This window comes from Drosophila takahashii, chromosome X (assembly GCF_030179915.1).
Source record: "Drosophila takahashii strain IR98-3 E-12201 chromosome X, DtakHiC1v2, whole genome shotgun sequence".
NCBI classification, from domain to species: domain Eukaryota; kingdom Metazoa; phylum Arthropoda; class Insecta; order Diptera; family Drosophilidae; genus Drosophila; species Drosophila takahashii.
The window spans coordinates 15,930,411-15,952,593 of NC_091683.1; the positions used below are offsets into that span (position 1 = coordinate 15,930,411).

The window sequence follows — 22,183 nt, forward strand, 5'->3', positions numbered from 1 at the left end:
TGTTATTCTTGTTATTATTATTATTATTTTTGTTGTTGCTCAGCTTGCAGTTGGGGTTTTTATGCAAATGGCGTTCAAGGATTTTTGTGTGAAAGTTGTTGAACCTCATGACTGGCAATTAGAGTACGGCACTCCATATAGCTCGATATAGGCGCACACTTGTAGATACTCATAGTTGGTTTACTGGTTAGTAAAGCCCATAAATGGTAAAAATGGCGCACAAGGAAGTGGTTAGAAATTATGAAAAAATATAGCAGAATATTCCAGTAACCAGTACACAAAAATAGAATTGCCTGGTAAATGTAATTGATACAGAGTTCTAATTAATCAAAGGACTTTGGGACTTTATAATAATCTCTGTTTGTAGTGAACTGAAACTAATACGTAAAATTCCTGGCTAATTGGCAGGGCACAAATGTACGCAATTAGACAGGATAGCCAGGATATTGCAGGAAGATGGAAGGCAATGTATGTATTATGAGTTTCATTCCTCCTGCAGCGAACAGCTTCTCGTTTATTCCCTGGCATCTACTTACATGGTATCCATGACGATGCTAACAAGGTGCACTGAAAACCCCCTGAAAACCCCTTAAAACCCCTCCCCACATAATAAACCTGGACAATTGGCCCAAGTCGATTCCTGTAAATAAACTGCATAGAAAGTGCACGCAATCCACGAATGCCAAACAAATAAACAAACGAACGAGTGTGCATATAAGCTATACGCTATATGCTATACGCTATATATGCTATATGCTATATGCATTTCCAATATCAGCCAAGGATATTCGGCTGCGCTAAGTCCACATGACCTTCTAAAGTTGGTTGACTCTAGATGCCATGCAGGCACCAGGCGTCTGCAAAAGGGGGTGTGCTTTTTTCGGGGTGTGAAAGAGGGGGTGGCGTTTATTTTTTTTTTTTGTTTTTTTTTTTCTTTTGATTAAGCAACTGCGAACTGCAAAAATTGTGCAGTGCGGATTGTGAAGAGCCTATGATGCAAGCGTTTCAGCGACACGGAGAGAAACTCTCAGCGAGAGCAAAAGAGAGGGGTAGCGAGAGAGAGACGGAGAGAGCAAAGCTCTGAGCCATGTGCACTTGATGCACAAGTGTTAGATGCCATTCGTGGGCCAAGAGCAGCCGAAGCAGCAGCAACACTCGTAAAAACGGCAGCAACATCGCAAGACAGGAGCAACATGAGCAACAAAGTGTTGCAACATTAAACCAAATGTAGCTTAAAATTATGAAATACCTTTTATGTACTTTACTTTTACTTTAAAAATAGAAACAGAATATTCGGAAAATTAAAAAAATCGAATTCTTTTTAATATTTTACTATTATTTTAATAAAATTAAGTATTCTATCCCAAAGGCTTGTTTTATATTACCATAAAATTTCCCAAAGATTAGGCCCCATTGTTTTTCCGAGTGCCGAGACAGTAAGCTTTTAAAGGCAGCCAGGAAAACCCACATAACAATCTATATGCTGCCGATGTTGCTGCCGTTTTTGCAGAGCTCGTGGGCTCTTGTTTTCGATTTCTGTTGCAGTTTCTGTTTCAGTTTCGATTAGTGTGTTAGTTGGGTTTCTGTTTCTTGAGCAGTGGCTCTCTTTTAAGCTCTCCGCTGTTCTCAGGGTCCCAGTTCTCGATTCTCAGTTCTCTGGGTCTGCTTGACAATTTTGCTACGCGGCTGTTTTGGTGGCTGCCAGTTGCACATTTCCGTTATATCCGTCAGCCAGCCAAAGCGCACACACTGCGTATGAGTAATATTCGCACTACGAAACCAAACAACCAAGCCAAAAAAAAAATCAAACAAAAAATCTAGCAAAAAATCCCCAATTAATCACGCAACAAGAGTAAAAAAAAAAGAAACAAATTGCAATAATCAAAGAAAAGTCAAAGCCAAGTCAAAAAATTAAATAAATAAAATAAGAAAGAAAAAAAAGAGCAAGGTGAGAGGGGAGAGGGGAGCAAGTGCAGCGCTGCCAACGGCGACGGCGACGCGGGCAGCGGTACGGGCTTTGTTTTGGCTTCAGTTTTGGCCCAGCAGCTTCGACTTCAGTTCGATTCGTGATTCGTGGTTCGTAGCTCTTAAGGCGCGCAAAGAAAATCCCAAATCGAAAATCGAGAAAAACTGCAGTACAATAGATCTAAATATTTTTTTGGAGTGAGTTCTAGACTTGAGTGTTGAAAACGAAACAATGTTGCACTTGCAATTACCACCCGCAGTGGGGGGAAATTGAAAAAAAAAAAAGAGTTCAACACCGGGGGTGAACAAAAAAAGTTGACAACAAAAAAAAAACACCGAAAAAAAAAACAGGAGCCCCCAAGACGTCACGCAAACAACAACAACCAGCTATGCCTGGCCCGGCTTTGTGGTCCGGTGAGTGTTTTCCTACTTTTGTTGTTTGTTTTTTGTTTTTTTGTTGCAAAAAAGTATAAATCTCATTTTAAGCCAATAAGCAGGGAGAGTAACCGCTCTCTCTCTCTCTCTCTATATCTGTCGATCTCTAGCGATCGCTTGCCGTCTCTTTCGGGAGAGAGATCGGCGAGAAGAGAGCCAAAGCGAGTCACTCTGCAAATTGCAAGTTGCAGCATTGCATTTCCGCATGCCGTCTCTCTCTCGCCGCCGCGATCCATGAATCAAGAACCCAGCAGCAGCAGCAGCAGCAGCAGCGGCGGCGGCAGCAACAACAATAAACTTTCACTTTAGCAGAGCGCGAAAAGAAAGAGAAAGAGAAGAAAGAGAAAGAGACGGGTGCCATAAGCCGTTGGCCAAAGGCTTCCTGGCATTGCAACTTGCAGCAGCAACTTCAGGTCTTAACACATTTGTTGCTGCTGCTTTTGCCGCTGCCTTTGCTCATTATAAAGTCGTAAGCCATTTACGTTGTCTGAGTGCGCAGTAGTGTGAGTGCGAGGCAAAATGTCAGTGAGCAATAAGGAAATGAAATGTGCGCCAAACAATTATTGTGTGTTGTTGTTGCCTAGCTGCTTTGCTGCCTTACTGCCGCTGGCAGCGGTTGAAATCGAAAGTGCTTTCAGACAATGGTCAACGAACGTATGGAAAGGGCATTAGAGAAATGCTGCTGTATGTGTGGGTGCAAATGCAATGCGAATGGCACAGCGGAGTGAAGAGCAAAGCCGCATTTCTTTTTGGCCATTTCGCAATTCATGACATTGCTTCTGGTTTCGAAGTTAAGCTCCGTCTGGCGTTTTGTCCGCCAAACTTTTGTCCGTTTGTCCGCTCAATTAATTATGTAGTTGTCCGTTTGTCCGCGAAACTCTTGTCCGTAACATAGTAGTTGCTTTAGGGAAACTCTTGTCCGTACTCTGGGTTTTTTATTCCTTTTCCCTTCAATAGATTTGTCCGTTAATCCTTTGTCCGTTTAACCTGTACTTCCTTGTCCGGTTTTTTGAAGCAATTGATCAGCATGTTGCTATTACTTCTCATGTTGCTGCTTTGCTTTTCCCCTGCTTTGCTGTGTTGCTGCTGTGCTTTTTGCTCTCGACGTTGCGCAATCGCTTGTCATTGTCCATTGTTGAGTTGCTGTCGTTGTCGTTGCTCTAATTCAAATTAACTTTTACCTTTCCACACACATTTTCACACCCTCTCTCCGTCTTCTTCTGCCGCCGATCGTAGAACTCCATTGTCAGAGAGAGATGGCGAGAAATAGATAGACAGAGAGAGAGAGGGAGAGGGAGCGAGCAGGAAGCAACAATCTATGCTGCAACTGCAACGACTGATGTTGCTACAGTTACTCAGGAAAGTGTCTGCTGGGAAAGAGCTTTTGCTCAGCAACCCCTCTCTCTGGACTCCTGCCCCACAGACCGCCACCCCACCCCCTCCCCTCCCCCTTTGGTGGGAAGTGCAATGGCACAGTTTTGCTTCAAAAGCAAGGAAGAAAAGAAAAGAGAAGAAGGGTGGCAGCCCCGCCTCTTCACAAAATGGGAGTTGAAAGTTTGGGAGCTTTTTTGAGGGGTGGTAGGGGGAGGGAGAAAGCTTTTCACTAATGCCCCCAGCCTACCCCTCCCCCTGCTAACCCTCCCCTAAGCTCGCCGGTCAACGTCCACACCAATACACCCACACGCAAACACAAACACACCGACAACATATGCAACTGTGAATTCTAATTTGAATGCATATGCAGTGCTTAGATAAGGGAGCGACAGAGATGGAGCTAGCAAGGCGAAGGGGAGAGAGGGAGAAGGAGAGAGTGAAGTTTAGTTGCAGCTAGAATTTAGTTGCAGTTGCAATTGCAATTGCAATGAACTCCAGCTGGTGGGTGGTAGTTGGGGGGTGAAAGGGGTGCAAGTGAGTGGGGGAGAGTGAGAAAGAAAGAGAGGTGGACAACAAAAAACGAGCCTAGTGGCTCTGCCGACGTCGACGTCGCAGCCAAAGCATAACTATGACGTCGCTGCTCGCTGGTGAGTGTGTTAGTATGTGTGTGAGTGTGTGCTTTTTTTTGTACGTTTTGTCTATTGGTTTTCATTTTCGTTCGCTGCCGACGTCGACGCTGCTAATGCCCCGATCGCGATAGACAGAGCGAGAGAGAGAGAGAGAGAGCAAGAGCGGTGGAGCTGTGGAGCATTAGAAGCGTAGAGAGAGGGGAGGGGGGAGTCCACGCCTGCGCCGACAGCGACGCCGGCAGCAACAGCAGCAGCGTTTCGTGGCTGCTGCTTTCTTTCGCTCGCTTACTCCTTTCATTTCACTTTATTTCGTTCGCATGTACGCACGTTGGCCGCGGAGCAACATCTCCCCGAAACAAGCAACAAAAAAAAAAACAGAAAACAGAAAAAAGAAACAAACAGAAAATAAAACAAAACCAAAGGCACTGAAATTAAACAACAGCAACAACAAACACGGCAGCAGCCGTCGCTCAGACGCGGAAACTTGGCTCGAACTTTAGTTTGGTTTCAGTTGCCAAATGGATAGTGGCTAGAGTGCGGCGGTATCGGTTGAATCGGTTGAATCGGTTGAATCGTCTGAATCGGTTGAATCGTCTGAATCGGTGGAATCGCCTGTATCGGTTAGGCACGCGCCAAAAACCCTTTTTTTTAAGTTTCTTCAAGTTGTTAGTGGTACTCAAAAAACAAAACAAAAACAGCATACATTATACATGTGTTTATGTAAAGTATAGGCAAGAATCGAAAGCCAAGAGTGGTATGTGCCCTTAGTTTTGACCCAAGACCAAGACCCAAGATCTAAAAATAAAGACCCCTGACACACACACACATGCTACATGCTACACCCATTACACCCACCCACCCACACACAGTCTCATTTCTCAATCTCAATCTCAATCTCATTTCGAGGATCAGAAAAGCAGGAGCAACATCAATCGATTCATTATGTTTATGTGCATTTTTTTTGTTCGAGTGACCTAACTTTTTTGGCAATGGACGCAGACTTCTTTTTCTAAACATCGCAATCGAAATCGAAATCATAATCATAGTGTTAGAAGAAGAAGTCCACGAAAAAAGAAATGACAAATGGTTGTTGTGATCGAAAGTGTGTTTTCTAATTGTTCGATGAAATGTGCTTGATGAGAATCTGTATCGATATCGGTGTTTGCCAGCCAGCCACAAAGATGGCCAACCATCATCACTCGTTTATCCGTCTGTATCTGCCCACCTAGAGGAGATTAGCCCCGATTTGCCGCCCAAATGAATGCCCAGCAGCCGCTGATCCTGGAGCAGCCAAAGGCCAGCAGTGTTGTTGTTGTTGCTGCATCGCCAGCTGCGGAAATTGAGGCGGCAACGAGCACGGAAGCGGTGGCAAGTGCATCTGCAACATCGCCGGAATCGATTTCGAATACCCAAAATGGTAGCGGAATTAATGGCAATAATCATGGCTGCCGACGGATCAGCCAGGAGGAGCAGGATCAGCAGGATCAGAAGGATCACAATGACCAGGTCAAGGATGTGGTGGCCAATAAGCTGACCATTATCAAGACGCCGTTGAACAAGACGCTGCTGAAGAAGTGCAACAGCAATGGCAGCCTGCAACTGCAACTGCAACCGCACAATAATGGTAACAGCAACCTCAGTAGCAACAACAACAATAGCACTCGCAACAGCAACAACAGTGCGAATAGCGACAACATCGAGATTGGCGCCTGCGATTCCGGTTTGCAAAGCGGAAATAGCAATGAACAAGAACCATTTGCCAACAACAATAATGATCGCCATCATCACATTTACCACCACCACCATCATCACTATCATCATCATCATGGCGGCGGCGGCGGCGGCGATGATAAGGGCGAAACAACGAGCGGCGATGTTGCATCCTCATCCTCGGCGGACTTGAGGCAGGTCAAGGAGGAGCCATCGCTGCAGGATAATGACAATCATGTGAAGGCAACAGCAGGAGAAGAAGAAGCTGATAAAGGAGGAGCAGCAGCAGAGGGAGCAATTGGAGGAGCAACTGCAACTGCAACAGCAGCAGCAACAGCAGCAACACCTTGCAATCCCAGCAAGTGCAACAAGTGCAATTCGCACAACAACAACAGCAACTGCAACAACAACAATAATACCATCAGCAATAATAATAACAATACCAACAACAACAACAACATCAACAACAATAACCATTACAACAATTACAATAACTATTATAAGAAAAAGTCTCGTATGCCGCCCATTTGCCGTTAGTATTGCATCCATCTATATATATATACTCTATATATCCCCCAAAAATCATACTTAATCATAAATGCGTAAGAACACCAAACCGAAACCGAAACCACCAGGCACCACCCCCTCACCCCCTGCTACCCTCTTGGTATACCACCCACCCCTTATCACACCCCTTACTTATGATTTACTACCCCTTCCCCTCCAGAAAATTCCAGTCAAACGTAAAAGTGCAACCAACAATTGGCCAAGACTATTGAAAAAACGAAAAAAGACAGAACAAAACAGAACCCCCACCCCTAAAAAAAAACACAAACAAAAAAACCAACCCTACAAACCCACTGGAATGCATGCTGCCACTGCCACTCTGCTCTGCAGCAGAACCAAAAAAAGCAGTCTAGATGCTTCCCGAACGAGTCACAATAATACCAAAAATCCAAAAACATACTAAATCCAAAGCCAAATCAAATGAAAAAGCAAAAACAAAGAAACCACAGGCAAACACACACAAAAGCAAGGCAAGAAAAGCAACGACAGCAACAGCAAAAGCAAAAACAACGATCGGCAAACAAGAGAATTTTTTGTTTTTATCAAAATTTGAACAATCGGCAAAGACAAGAAAAAACGAAATTATGACATCCATAGGTAAATTTGTGACTATATCCCAAAATCAAAATTTAAATTATAATCAAAACAAAAAAAAAACACTAACACACACACACATCCAATTGTGAGACCCATCCGCTCGAAAGGATATCTTTGGAAGTCTAAGAATCGGGGAGTTTCCAACCCCTAGTTCTTAAGACCTCCAAATTATCCTTGCGACAACCGCTTTCCCCACTTCCCAAAATCACCATAATCGATTAATACTGAATCTATCTATCTAACCACCTAATAAAATAGTTACGAATAATACAAATCTTAGATATAGATACTATAGTACTTACAACTGCTTATCTCACCACTTTCAATGGCTTATCTTCAGATCATTTTTCTTTTTTAACTACTTGGGGCTTTCGGATTTTAAATTAATCTCTGTATCAATTTAAAATAATTTCTCAGTTTACATACTCATTAAGTATTTGTTTTATTCGAAATCTTAAGATTATTGAAGGTTAATCAAATGTTAAAGCTTTAGATAAGCTTTTCAAGCAATTGCATTGATAGCTTATTGGATTCCAATGATTCTTCTTTTTAAGTCTACTCTTGGTACCAGAATTATATTATCTTCTATGAGGGGTCATAAAAGTCTATCAATAAATTTTAAAATCGGGTATTTAACAAATGTTGTATTTAGGCTATCCTTATTAGCAGCTCTCTGGAATTCCAGTTGATTCCAGATCAAAATTTACACGCACACACTTGCAGCTTTCCATCAAGTCAAGAACTCTTTCCGAAACTTTCTCTCACTCGCTTTATTTTTCTACTACATATCCCCACTTCGATCATGACTTAATCGCTATTTAGTTAGCCCAGAGTTAAGATTAGATGCGAATCTGGTTGAAACTATCGTAAATTCTGGCTTGTTTTTGTTTGCCTCGAATGCAGTCTCCTTTTGACTCTGTTGATCTGGGATCTGCGAACAGAACAGGTACATCATGCCTCCACCTTTATATATCTGTATCTGAACTCTAGTATGTATACAGTTGCGTGTAGAAAAGTCGGCTCCACGCGCCCACACACACACACACGCCCCCACGCACACAGAGGCCAAAAGATATAGACGCAGAGAGGCACGCATGGTTTTATTGTTTAGAATAATCTTGCGCTTGATAATGAAAATAGGTCAAATTTTAAAAATACACACACAAACGACATTGTCGTCGCTGCTGCCGAGTGAGTCGAATGAGTCGTACACTCGTACGAGTCGCCCGCCGACGAGAGAACTTTTGCCGCTATATAGTTTATCTCTCGGCTTCAGTGTGTGCGTGTGAGTGCGTAAAGAGATCGCCATTGGATAGATAGAGAAAAAATGGGGAGTTGGGAATGGGAATGGGAATGGGTATGATCGGAGGGGCATGGGAATGGGAATCGAAATGAGAGATGGAAAAGTCGTTGCTGGGCCAACGCACCAAGTGACCGAATCGGTCAGATAGAGAGGGAGATAGCGAAAGGGACGGAGGGAGAGGAGGTGGGAGAGGGACAGGGAGATATAGAATAGAATGGGCAATCGAAAGTTCAACTATCGCAACTAAACTGAGAGAAATTATTCATGTTTTCAAAATGTTTTTTCACTATTACTAATATTAAGATTAAACTTAGAATGAAGATATGTCCGTATTATAAAAAAATCAATAAAATATAAAATATACTATGGCGAATAAAAAAACCAACAACTTGGTGAAACATTTACAATAGTTTAAATGTAACAAGTCGAGAACTCATTTTTATATAATGTTTTTAATCTTTTAAAAATAGATGGAGGATCCAGGATGCACTGAACAATTTTGTAGCATACTTTTTTAGAGCGCATTAAAGCGCAAATAGTTAATAGTTAGGCAAAAAAAATTCTTTTTAATTTGATTTCACCGTCTAAGATATTTACCGATTTTTACAAATTACGATCATATTTTTTTCTGTGTACCAAAAACGCCTTGCAACATGTACTTATTGCATTGTAATCTGTTGATCGCAAAGCAACTTTAGCCGACAGCAGCAACATCAATACCCAACAGCAACATCTGCAAAAGGCAAAGAAAAGAGTAGCGAGCAAAGAAGAAGCTTTGACCCATTTCGGTGAAAGAGTTCTGCTTTTGGGGGAAGCGACCATATATCATTTATCATACCCCTCAGATCTGAGAGTGCTGATCGATCGAGCTCATGTAATTAACCGAATTCCTCACATCTCGGCTTCGTTTTCGACCAAATCTTTGGCTTTTTGCTCGCTTTAACCAGTTATTCGCTTCTTTCCGTTTATTTTTTTTTTTTGGTTTCTTACCATTTAGCCGCTGTTGCTCAGTGGGGAAGTAAATGCAAATTGATCGGTTATTTGTTTATATTCCATCAGCGAATCAATGCAAAGGCAAAAACAAAATTCGGAAAGAAAAGAAACTTCCGCAACAAATTTATGCGAACTTATGTATTTATGCATACGTAGTATCCACCCATGCGGCGTCTGAGAATTTCTCAAGATGTAGGAATTTATTGTTCATCTTATTATCTATCTGATTTTTGACTTTACAAGCCACTCCGTCTCTTTGGGGAAAACAGTCGTACTTAAAAACTATTTATTGGCAAAAATTTACTGCTACACTAAAAAAATGTAGTATGGAGATAAGTTCGTTCCCAACTGGAATTTGTTTACCATTTTTCGGTCGAAACAATGGTAATAATGATCCAAATATGGATTGTCATACCTTTCTGAACTCGTTATGAAAATTCCAATCGATTGGCATTCAAACCTGGACATTTTATTTTTTTTGCCATTTTTCGCAAAAAATCATGGTGTACCCCCTTATAAAAAAATTGATAATTTGCGAAAATTTTATTTTTTTAAGATCACCCGGAAAGTGTCATGTATTTTTTTATTATTTTGTTATCTGTTCAAAGCAGTATGTATTTTTGGTGTAGGACCATTTTTGGCCAAGTTACAGCAAAAAAACAAAAAGAAAAAACTCAAATTTTTACCAAAAATCCAAACCCCCATTTTTCACGAAAATATAATTCGTGTTTTGACCGTAACAATGGAAATATGGATCCAAATATGGATTTGCAGCTTTTCTTTATATCAGTGTACAGAAGATTTAATATTTAAAATATATATTGGGATATTTAAACCGGACTTTTAGTTACTTAGTTACTTAGTTAATCTCGCACCTGTTGGCCAATAACTTAACCTGATCCCTGGGATCTTCTCCCCTCTCCTCTCGCCCCTTTCTTCCGCAGGAATTATGACACTGAGCCGTGGCCCGTACAGCGAGCTCGATAAAATGAGCCTTTTTCAAGACCTCAAACTCAAACGGCGGAAAATCGATTCGCGATGCAGCAGTGACGGCGAGTCCATAGCGGACACGTCCACCTCGTCGCCGGATCTGCTGGCGCCCATGTCGCCGAAGCTCTGCGACGGCGGATTGGGCCCAGGGGCATCGTCGGTGGGGGTGGGGGGTGTGTCCCTGAACCTGCCCCTGCCGCTGCCCATGTCGCTGCCCCTGCCCCTGCCCTTGCCACTGACTTCGGCCTCTTCGGCGACGGCGGCGGTCACCGTTTCGCTGGCAGCGGTGGTGGCGGCAGTGGCCGAGGGATCCGGTGGAGGATCGGTAGCCGGGACGACAGTGGTGACGGCCTCGGTGGCGGGACCCTGCGTCTCCACCTCCTCGACGACGACGGCGGCGGCGGCCAGCTCCTCGACCCCCTCCTCGCTATCGTCCTCGCTATCCTCCTCCTCCTCGTCATCGTCGACCAACTCCTCCAGCAGCAGCAGCACCTCCACCACCGCAGGAGCCACCTCCTCCACCACGGCCACCTGTCCAGCCAGCAGCAGCAGCAGTAGCAATAAAAGCGGAGGCAGCATCAAGCAGGAGCTCCACACGGAGATCCACTCCTCGAGCAGCGCGATTTCGGCGGCAGCCGCCTCCACGGTGATGTCACCGCCGCCCGCAGAGCCGGCGAGATCGAGTCCAGAAACGCCCACAAACGAATCGGGATCGGGAGGAGCAACAGGAGGATCAGGAGGATCAGCAACTGGAGGATCTGCAATCAATGAACACCAAAACAATGGCAACGGAAGCGGGGGCAGCAGTCGCGCCTCGCCCGATTCGCTGGAGGAGAAGCCCTCGACCACGACGACGCCCACGAATGGGGTGATGTCATCCGGAGGAGGAGCAGGAAATGGAGGAGGAGCCACCGGAAGCAGCGCCAAGCTGAGCGAGGCGGGAATGAGTGTGATACGCTCCGTTAAAGAGGAGCGTCTGCTCAGCGTCTCCAGCAAGATGATGGCCTTCCACCAGCAGCGGGAGCAGGAGAGCAAGGCGGCGGGACATGTGACGGTTCTAGTGACGCCCTCGAGGATCAAATCGGAGCCACCGCCACCCGCCTCGCCCTCCTCCACATCCAGCACTCTAAGGGAAAGGGAAAGGGAGAGGGAAAGGGAGAGAGAAAGGGAAAGGGAACGAGATAGAGAGCGGGACATCAGCTCCTCGCAGCAGCATCTGAGCAGCAGGATCTCGGCCAGCGGTTCGCCGCCCACTCAGCTGGGACACGGACAGGGCGCCATGGGAGCCACCATCGTCCAGACGCACCATCTCCACCAGCAACTCACCCAGCCACTGACTTTGCGCAAGAGCAGCCCGCCCACGGAGCATTTGCTCAGCCAGTCGATGCAGCATCTCACCCAGCAGCAGGCCCTCCACCTGCACCACCTGCTCGGCCAGCAGCAGCAGCAGCAGGCGTCGCATCCCCAGCAGCAACAGCAACAGCAGCAACAGCAACAGCAGCAACAGCAGCAGCAGCAGCAACACTCGCCGCACTCCTTGGTGCGCGTGAAGAAGGAACCGAATGTGGGCCAGCGGCACTTATCGCCCCATCACCAGCAGCAATCGCCGCACCTGCAACAGCAACAGCAGCAGCAACACCTACACCAGCAGCAGCAGCAACACCTACACCAGCAGCAACACCACCAGCAGCAGCAGCAACCACAGGCGCTGGCCCTCATGCATCCCGCCTCGTTGGCGCTGAGGAACAGCAACCGGGATGCGGCCATTCTGTTTCGGGTGAAGAGCGAGGTGCACCAGCAGGTGGCCGCCGGGCTGCCGCATCTGATGCAGTCCGCCGGCGGAGCAGCGGCGGCAGCAGCGGCGGCAGTGGCCGCCCAGCGGATGGTCTGCTTCAGCAATGCGCGGATCAACGGGGTCAAGCCGGAGGTGATTGGCGGACCGCTGGGCAATTTGCGACCGGTGGGTGGAGGTGGCAACGGAGGAGGCGGTTTGAGTGGCGGCGGAGGAGGAGGGGGCTCATCCGTGCAATGCCCCTCGCCGCATCCCTCCTCCTCCTCCTCCTCGTCGCAGCTGTCGCCGCAGACGCCCTCGCAGACGCCGCCCCGCGGCACGCCCACCGTCATCATGGGCGAGAGCTGCGGGGTGCGGACCATGGTCTGGGGCTACGAGCCACCGCCGCCAACGGTGGGTCAGTCGGTGGGGGGACAGCAGCAACAGCAGCAGCATCCCCAGCAGCAACAGCAGCAACAGTCGCCGCACCACCAGCCGCAACAGCAGCAGCAGCAGCAACACTGCCTCTCCTCGCCCTCCGCCGGCTCCCTGACGCCCTCCTCCTCCGGCGGCGGCTCGGTGGGCGGACCCCTGACGCCCTCGTCCTCGGTGACGCCGCAGAACAACGAGGAGGCCGCCCAGCTGCTGCTCTCCCTGGGACAGACGCGCATCCAGGACATGCGGGCCAGGCCGCATCCCTTCCGCACGCCGCATGCCCTCAACATGGAACGCCTGTGGGCGGGCGACTACTCGCAACTGCCGCCCGGTCAACTGCAGGCCCTCAATCTGAGTGCCCAGCAGCAGCAGTGGGGCAGCAGCAACTCGGGCGGCGGACTGGGCGGCGGAGTGGGCGGAGGACTGGGCGGAAGGGGCGGAGGCCTGGAGGCGCCGCACGAGCCAACCGACGAGGACGAACAGCCGCTCGTCTGCATGATCTGCGAGGACAAGGCCACTGGGCTGCACTACGGCATCATCACGTGCGAGGGGTGAGTTTCTAGGATCATTAATATGGGATTTTTAATATATTTTAATACTTTAGCCGAAGTAAAACTTAGGCTTTTAAATTATACAAATTTATTTGTTTTTTTTAACGGGTCACCAACTTAAAGTACATAATTATATAGATAATTACTACATTAGATCGATTTGACATCTAAGATCAATTTTAATTTGATATGTGGCCAGGTAAATTTGACTTGGTCGAAAATAGTATTTCATGTAAAAGTGATATGGGTTTTTTGTTGTGTGTAGTAAAAGTAATAATAATTTTAAATATAAATAAAAAATAATTGTATAATTAGCTGTCTAAATATTAGTAAACGTTCGCTTACAATTTATTCATAATTCAATTCCCTTGATTAAATTCACTTTTAAAAAAACATAAAAAAAAGAAAAATATATATAGAATTATTGTTAGCACGAGAAATACATTTATTTTCCTTTAAAAATGAAATAATCTCTAGAACCTTAATTAATTACACTATGCAGCATCAAAAATTAACCTCGATGAATGCTATTTTTTTGGATTCGTTACGAATTCCCAAGTTAAACTGCGTTTTCCAAAGAGTTCCCCGACGCAAGGATTCTTAGCAAAAGGACCTCAAAGTTCGAAAAATGCTGAATTTGACCAACTTTGCGGAGCTCTCAGAGGCAAATGGATGCATGGCTTGGTTCGAAGTTAAAGTTTTTTAAAAGATACACCCTTTATCTTTTAAACCCCATACATAAAATAATTTTAGGATTTTTTTTAAGGCAGAAATAAATTCCAAAAATCATAGTCAAAAAACTGAAAAACATACAGCTGCGGTCAAAATAGTAGCAGTGTTGCCGCCTTGTGTTTTTAAAAGTTTGATGTTGTAATTTTTGCTTATCCAATTAGTCTAATAGTAAAATTATAATCAATACAATATTACGAGGAAAAGATCAATTACAACAACAAACTTTTAAATACACAGGGCGGCAACACTACTACCATTTTGACCGCTGCTGTATACTTTTATGTTTTTTGACTATGTTTTCTAGAATTTGTTTCTGCCTTAAAAAAAATCTTAAAAATTTTTTAAGTATGGGGTTTAAAAGATAAAGGGTGTATCTTTTAAAAAACTTTAACATCGAATCAAACCATGCATCCATTTGCCTCTGAGAGCTCCGCAAAGTTGGCCAATTTCAGCATTTTTCGAACTTTGAGGTCCTTTTGCTTAGAATCCTTGCGTCGGGGAACTTTTTTGAAAACGCAGTTTAACTTGGGAATTCGTAACGAATCCAAAAATATAGCATCCATCGAGGTAAATTTAAAAAGCACTAAAAATGCTGCACAGTGTTATTTAGCGATATTTTTAAAATAACATAACTAAGAACTAAGGCCATTTCTTCATGCTGGGATTTCTATAAAAAACAAAAATAAAAAAAAATAAAAAAAATGGAGAAAATAGGTTTAGAATATTATGGATTATGCGTAGCTTAAAGTTAGGATTATAAAAGTGCCATAGATAACAGGGAGATTAAAAAAAAATATATTAAATAAGAAATAAATAAAAAACAAGAAAGGAAGCTAGCTTCGGCCAGCCGAAGCTTATATACCCTTGCAGATCATTCCTATTAATTAACAAATCGCAAAAATGTTAATTTTCTAATATTTCTCATTTATTTTCCGATCGTTCCTATGGCAGCTATATGATATAGTCGTCCGATTTTGATCAAATTAAAATTGAAATTCGGAAATATTTAAAAAGAGTCATATCCTAGAGTAGAAGATAATACAATAAAAATCAAAGAAGCTAGAATTTATTTCCTATTACTTTTCCATTAATTTTCCGATCGTTCCTATGGCAGCTATATGATATAGTAGTCCGATTTTTTAAATAATTAATTCGAAATTCAGAAATATTTAAAAAATAACATCCCCAAAAGTAGAAGGTAATATTTCAAAAAACACCGAAGCTAGAATTTTTTAAAGTTTTTTTCTTCCGATCCTTCCTATGGGAGCTATAAGATATAGTTGTCCGATCCGGTCGGCTCCGACATATATACTACCTGCAATAGAAAGAAGACTTTTGCGAAAGTTTCGTCCCGATAGCTCAAAAACTGAGAGACTAGTTTGCGTAGAAACAGACAGACGGACAGACGGACAGACGGACAGACGGACAGACAGACAGACGGACAGACGGACAGACGGACATGGCTAGATCGACTCGTCTTGTGATGCTGATCAAGAATATATATACTTTATGGGGTCGGAAACGTCTCCTTCACTGCGTTGCAAACTTCTGACTGAAATCATAATACCCTCTGCAAGGGTATAAATATAAAAAATAATTAAAATAAATAAGTGGAACAAATAGGTTTCGAATATAATGGATTATGCATGATTTAAAGTTAGGATTATAAAAGTGCCATAGGTAACAAGGAGATAAAAAAATAAAATAATAAAAAAATAAATAAAAAAAAAAATAATAAATTAAAAAATAAACAAAAATTTCAAAAAATGGAGCAAATAGGTTTCGAATATTATGGATTATGAATAATTTAAAGTTGGGATTTTAAAAAGCCATAGGTAAAAGGGAGTTAAAAAAAATATAGTAAATTATTTAAATTGAAGAGAAGTAAAAGTAAATGTTGATAAGTTCAGATTAGACACTTAGACACTTGACAATGCTTCGCAGTTTCTAATCTTCTATCCCTATCCTATCCTATCCCATCCACCAGGTGCAAGGGCTTCTTCAAGCGGACGGTGCAGAACCGACGCGTCTACACCTGCGTGGCGGACGGCACCTGCGAGATAACCAAAGCACAGCGCAACCGTTGTCAGTATTGTCGATTTAAGAAGTGCATCGAGCAGGGCATGGTGCTGCAAGGTGAGTGGTCTTACTAGGGACTTGTCGTAGATCAGCCCCTCCTAACCAGGATTCCTTCTCTCCCTTTAGCCGTTCGCGAGGATCGCATGCCGGGCGGTCGCAACAGCGGCGCCGTCTACAATTTGTACAAGGTGAAGTACAAGAAGCACAAGAAGACCAACCAGAAGCAGCAGCAGCAGGCCGCCCAGCAGCAGCAGCAGCAGCAACAGGCGGCGGCGCAGCAGCAACACCAGCAGCAGCAACACCAGCAGCAGCAGCAACATCAGCAGCACCAGCAGCTGCACTCGCCGCTGCACCATCACCACCACCAGGTGGGTCACCAGTCGCACCACCCGCAGCAGCAGCACCACCCGCAGCTGTCGCCGCACCACCTGTTGTCGCCGCAACAGCAGCAACTGGCCGCCGCGGTGGCCGCAGCTGCGCAGCACCAACAGCAGCAGCAGCAACAGCAACAGCAGCAGCAGGCCAAGCTGATGGACATGAAGCCCATGTTCCTGGGACCGGTGCTCAAACCGGAGCTTCTCCAGGCACCGCCCATGCACAGTCCGGCGCAGCAGCAGCAACAGTCGTCGCCGCATCTCTCGCTCAGCTCGCCGCACCAGCAGCAGCAGCAGCAACAGAATCACCACCAGCAACAGCAACCAGGTGGAGTATCTGGGGCACAACTGCCGCCGCATCTCGTAAACGGAACGATACTGAAAACGGCGCTGACCAATCCCAGCGAGATTGTGCATCTGCGCCACCGCCTCGACTCGGCGGTGAGCTCCTCGAAGGACCGGCAGATCTCCTACGAGCACGCCGTGGCCATGATCCAAACGCTGATCGACTGCGATGCCATGGAGGACATCGCCACGCTGCCGCACTTCAGCGAGTTCCTCGAGGACAAGTCGGAGATCAGCGAGAAGCTGTGCAACATCGGCGACTCGATTGTGCACAAGCTGGTGTCGTGGACCAAGAAGCTGCCCTTCTATCTGGAGATCCCCGTGGAGATACACACCAAGTTGCTGACGGACAAGTGGCATGAGATACTCATCCTGACGACGGCCGCCTATCAGGCGTTGCATGGCAAGCGGCGGAGCGGCGACAGCGGCAGCAGCAGGCACAGTTCACCAGCCTCGACGCCCTCGACGCTGGTTACCTCGCCACCGGGAACGCCCAATGCCTCGCCCGCCGCCCAGCCGCTGCACAAGGACGATCCGGAGTTCGTGAGCGAGGTGAACTCGCATCTGAGCACCCTGCAGACCTGCCTGACCACGCTGATGGGTCAACCGATTGCCATGGAGCAGCTGAAGCTGGACGTTGGCCATATGGTGGATAAGATGACCCAGATCACGATCATGTTCCGGCGCATTAAGCTCAAGATGGAGGAGTACGTTTGCCTGAAGGTCTACATACTGCTGAACAAAGGTACGTGGTTTGCCGCTCTATACAATCTATACTTTATATATATTATATTATATATCTTTACAATCCAGCAGAAGTGGAACTGGAGAGCATCCAGGAGCGGTATGTCCAGGTGCTGCGCTCCTACCTGCAGAACTCCTCGCCGCAGAATCCGCAGGCGAGGCTCAGCGAGCTGCTCTCCCACATACCAGAGGTAGGTTCTTGGATCTACACTAGTGCACACGGCATAATTATTTTGACAGATTTGAATGTTAGCTGTACTCACCAGGGACCGTAAATAATCATTATTTGAGATTTTTATTTTAAAAAGACTACTGTGATATTTTGTTTTAAACGTCAAAATTAACGTTCCTTTTACTCTTGTCCACAAAGTATATGTATTTCAACAAATATGGAAAGCAAATTAACTATTATTTGTTCATGTCTATAAAGTGCATAAAAACCAGTTAAATTGTTGATTAAAACTTGTAAAAACCTCAGTAAGCCTTTTAAAATAAAAATCTCAAATAATGAATAATTACGGTCCCTGATAGAAAGAGCACTTCAATTCCGTTTAAATGACACAAAAGTGTTCTTAACCCATTAAGACCCCTTTGAAAAGTGAGCAAATTTTGTGAAAGTCAAAAATGTTTTGATGCAAACTTTTTCCCCAATCAAAATTGATTATAACTGCAAAAAAAAATATTTCAAAATATTTTTCCTTGTATTTTTTATGATTTTTTGAATGGAACGATCTCAGTAAAATGTTGTATGAAAAGTTGGAAAAAGCGGCTAAAATTTTCATTTTTAAAAATATTTTGAATTTTTTCTTTTTTGTTCAGTTATTATTAATTTTGATTGGGGAAAAACTTTGCATCAAAACATTTTTGGTGCCAAAATGTTTCTTTTATAAATTCAAAATATGAGAAGATTTAACTTAAAAATTTGTCAAAATAATTATGCCGACCAGTGTAGAGGATCACCCTTCACCCCTAAAACTCTCCCCATTCCTTAACCCACCTTTTAGATCCAGGCTGCCGCCAGTCTGCTGCTCGAGAGCAAGATGTTCTATGTGCCCTTCGTGCTCAACTCGGCGAGCATAAGGTAGCAGATGCTTGAGCACGGCCTGCTGCCAGATCCTCCGGGTTCTCCGGGTTCTCCGGTTTCTCCGCTGCAGGAGCGCCGGCGGCTGAGGCAGCAGCAGCAGCAGCAGCAACAGTTGCTGCGCGATCTGCCCAAGATTAAGATCGAGATTGGGCAGGCACAGGAGCAGCCAGAGGAGGAGGAGCAGCCAGAGGAGGAGCAACAGGAGGAGCCATCCCGATCCACGTCCATTTTAAAGACTTCGCTGCTCAGTGGAGCGGCGGCCACTTTGGCCACCTTGACGGCGGCTGCCGAGCAGATAGCCCGATCCTCCCACAGCAGCAGCAGCAACAACAGCAGCAGCAACAGTTTAGAAGAGAGCAAAAGACTTGAGCATCAACAACAACAACAGCAACCACAACAGCATCAGCAGCAACAATATACATCAATACTACACACGGCCTTAATGTCACAGCGTTCGATGCCAGCAGCAGCAACATCAACAGCAGCAACAACAGCAGCAACATCAACAGCAGCAACTACATCGCCCACGCCTGCGCATGTGCTGAAAACAGCGGTGACCTTGGCCAGTCTAAGTGAGATAGCCACTGCACGCCAGCAGCAGCAGCAGCAATTGCTGGCGTTGCAGCAGCAACAGCAACAGAAACTGCCCAGAAGGATAATCAACTTTGGCAGCAGCACTGCCACCAAAGGATTGGGAGCAGGAGCAGCAGCAGCAGCAGCAGCAGCAGCAGCAGCAGCATCAGTGGGCATGGCAACAGCAACAGCAACACTTGGACGCAGCAGCAACAGCAACAATCGCCAGCAACTGGTCCCCAGTCAAGTGGGCCAAGTGGCGAATGGTAAGCAGAAAGACTTGTGAGCCCTGTGTTTGCGATAACGTTTGTGTACCCCTTGTGTTACCCTCGCAACAACAGCAACAGCGCGTCTGCTCAACGGCAACTGTTGCGGCCGATTGCAGGCGACCGGCAGCAGCAACAGCAGCAGCAACAACAGCAACAACAGCAACACGGTCAACATGGAAACCCAGACCGACGAGGAGTTGCTGCCACAGCTGCTAGCCATGCCCCCACAAGCAGCAACATTATCATTATCGCCATCAAAATCACCATCACCATCAGCAACATCAACGATTTCATTAGCAATGCAGCAGCAGCAGCAGCAGCAGCAACAACAATGGACTGCCGTGTCGACGACGCCGGCAACAGGAGTGATGATGACGACGACGACGACACAATCACAAGCAACATTAGCACCACAACAACAGCAACAACCACTGCCACAACCACAACAATTGAATACAGAAATCAACAGAAAAACAAAAAGAACAACCAAAACCAAAACAACAACCAGAACAACACACAAAATCAGCAACAACAACTTCAACTTCAACAATAACTATAACAATATGAATAACAACAATAATATAAACAACACTGCCAGAGAATCTGCCTCTGCCTTCGCCTCCGCCTCCGCCTCAGCCACTGCCACGCCCACTGCCAGAATAGCGCGACACCAGCGACCGACAGCCACGCCCCCAACGCCCACGCCCACGCCCACAGCCACCACCTCAGCTTCTGTTACTGTAGTTGTGTTCAAAACAATGTTACCTGATGACTGAATTATTTTAGAATCGTACACGTAGAGCATGTTTTATTATGATTACCACACTATGATTACCACTTACGATTTACAATTTACGATTTACAATTTACGATTTACGATTATGATTACGATTATGATTACGATTACGATATGAGTATGTCTGGATATCATTACCTATTAACTATTCATTAGTTATGGCTTATCGATTATTACTATTATTACTATTTACTATTTACTATTGCTACATGCATAATGTAGAGCCTAATTGATCTATCGTGTATTTTAGTTTGTCTAATTGTTGGATCCCTGTACTATATCCCACACACACATAACACATAAACACATAACATATAAACACCATATTTGATCCTCACCCCCAAACACACACACAAACTCACACACAATCATTACTAAGGAAGGATACGCATATATGTGCAAAGTTGAAACATTTTAACCATGTAATTCTTTTGTGTTCTCGCTGAATGGAGAAGGAGCGATTAACAGAGAGAGAGTGTTAAACGAGTAGGATTATGAGTATGTAGCGAGTACGTAGCGAGTACGTAGCGAGTATGTAACGAGTATGTAATGAGTATGTAATGTTTACGTAGCCACAATGCCACTTACAGCTATAGCAAGCATTTAGGATGCGTGCATATGTCAGTTATCTATTTTTTTTTTTTTAACTAAAGATCTAAAAATCTATATAGAGTAACGAGGAGGAGGAGAGCGAAGCAGGGCGGGAGATTCAACCACATAAAGTATAAATAGTAGAGTCCAAGTAGCTAGCTTAGTGTACATCCGTTTTTCGGGGCAGAGGAGTAGAGCAATTTGTCAATGAGAAAGGGGGTGGTGGGGTGAGCGGAATAGGAAACGGAAACGGAAACTGGACTGCCAGATCGGAATCACACATCAACCATTAAGAGAACTTCGCTCGCAACTATTGCAGAATTATACTGTTAGATACTGTTAATTATCGAACCCAAAAGCCCCAAAACCCCAACCCCCCCCCCACACACACACACACTATACCTAAGTTAAGAACGCATAATCACATACTACACATAAATTACGCATAGTACATACAAGAAACAGAGATAAGAAAATGAAAAAAACAAAGATAAGAAATGAAAGAAACGAAAGGATTTTTTTTTTTTGTGTAAGCCCGATTGCGCAATTGTATATCGTAATCGTGTTGTCGTCGCAACCCCAAACGCCTATCGCCCATGGCGGTATTGATGCCCGGATTGTTATCGATATCGTCGTACTACGTTTTATTTTGTAAATGTATTAATTTTGTTGATTTTTTTGCTGTCTGTATACATTTTTTTTAACAACATTTTTGAATAAATGTAATTCTTGAATATGCTTTATGTTTTTCATTTATTTTTATCCCCCCCTCCGCCATCTTGTGCTCCAAAACTTTTCAGTTTCAATTGGTTTGTATAAAGAACAGAGAGGAGTCCTTTCATTTGTTGAGGTTACGTTAAGGGAGTTTTCCATTTTTTGTTTTCAGACTAAAAACTTTAAGTTGTTAAACACTATCCGTAGTTAAGCAGGATATATATTTTTTGTTGGAAAAAACCTAATATAGAATCGAATATAAACTCGCCCTCAAGCTAAATTTCTACACGAATTTTACGCGCTTCTGTTTTTCTACTTGGAAATTCCTCAGTGGCGCCACCTGCATTTAGAGGCCCGAAAATGTATGCACCGGAAATGGCAAATTGGTTTTTAAATCGGCTTGAAAGGAAATCGAAGAGGACCTCTTGTGAGTAGCGAAACCCGATCACAAGGTCCTCGAATCCCCAGTCCTGTAACTCAAACCCTCCCGATTCGCGCTCTTTCGAACAAGGGGCGAAAACGGAAATAGAGAAAGTAAGCTAAATAACAAAAAAAAAGAAGA

The 22,183-nt window shown here is 44.7% G+C and overlaps 2 protein-coding genes across 6 annotated transcripts; both read left to right on the plus strand.

The window, feature by feature from the left end:
* The first annotated feature begins 1,729 nt into the window (after positions 1-1,729).
* Positions 1,730-18,688, plus strand: Hr4 (Hormone receptor 4). 5 transcript variants are annotated; one of them, XM_070218154.1, is made up of 7 exons: positions 4,706-5,157; positions 6,841-7,277; positions 10,518-13,320; positions 16,040-16,188; positions 16,258-17,595; positions 17,664-17,785; positions 18,599-18,688. In XM_070218154.1, exons 2-7 carry the CDS (start codon positions 7,034-7,036, stop codon positions 18,677-18,679), a joined length of 4,737 nt encoding a protein of 1,578 aa, XP_070074255.1. In that variant the 5' UTR covers positions 4,706-5,157; positions 6,841-7,033; the 3' UTR covers positions 18,680-18,688. The 5 variants fall into 5 exon arrangements, with proteins under 5 accessions (XP_070074257.1, XP_070074255.1, XP_070074256.1 ...); XM_070218155.1 differs by having other exon boundaries at positions 4,707-5,157; positions 17,667-17,785; XM_070218156.1 differs by lacking the exons at positions 4,706-5,157; positions 6,841-7,277 and adding an exon at positions 1,730-2,379.
* On the plus strand, positions 18,683-21,645 carry LOC108056776 (Hormone receptor 4). Its single transcript, XM_017140754.3, has 2 exons — positions 18,683-19,517; positions 19,593-21,645. The coding sequence occupies exons 1-2, from the start codon at positions 18,683-18,685 to the stop codon at positions 20,294-20,296; spliced, it is 1,539 nt and encodes a 512-aa protein (XP_016996243.3). The 3' UTR covers positions 20,297-21,645.
* Positions 21,646-22,183: the final 538 nt, after the last annotated feature.

Bases quoted from the DNA above. Each gene is read 5' to 3' on its own strand.
- Hr4 (XM_070218157.1), top strand. From the start codon at position 5,661: ATGAATGCCCAGCAGCCGCTGATCCTGGAGCAGCCAAAGGCCAGCAGT. The intron at 6,646-10,517 runs GTTAGTATTGCA...TTTCTTCCGCAG, and splicing joins TCGTATGCCGCCCATTTGCC to GAATTATGACACTGAGCCGT. The intron at 16,189-16,257 runs GTGAGTGGTCTT...CTCTCCCTTTAG, and splicing joins GCAGGGCATGGTGCTGCAAG to CCGTTCGCGAGGATCGCATG.
- LOC108056776 (XM_017140754.3), top strand. From the start codon at position 18,683: ATGCTTGAGCACGGCCTGCTGCCAGATCCTCCGGGTTCTCCGGGTTCT. The intron at 19,518-19,592 runs GTAAGCAGAAAG...TCGCAACAACAG, and splicing joins AGTGGGCCAAGTGGCGAATG to CAACAGCGCGTCTGCTCAAC.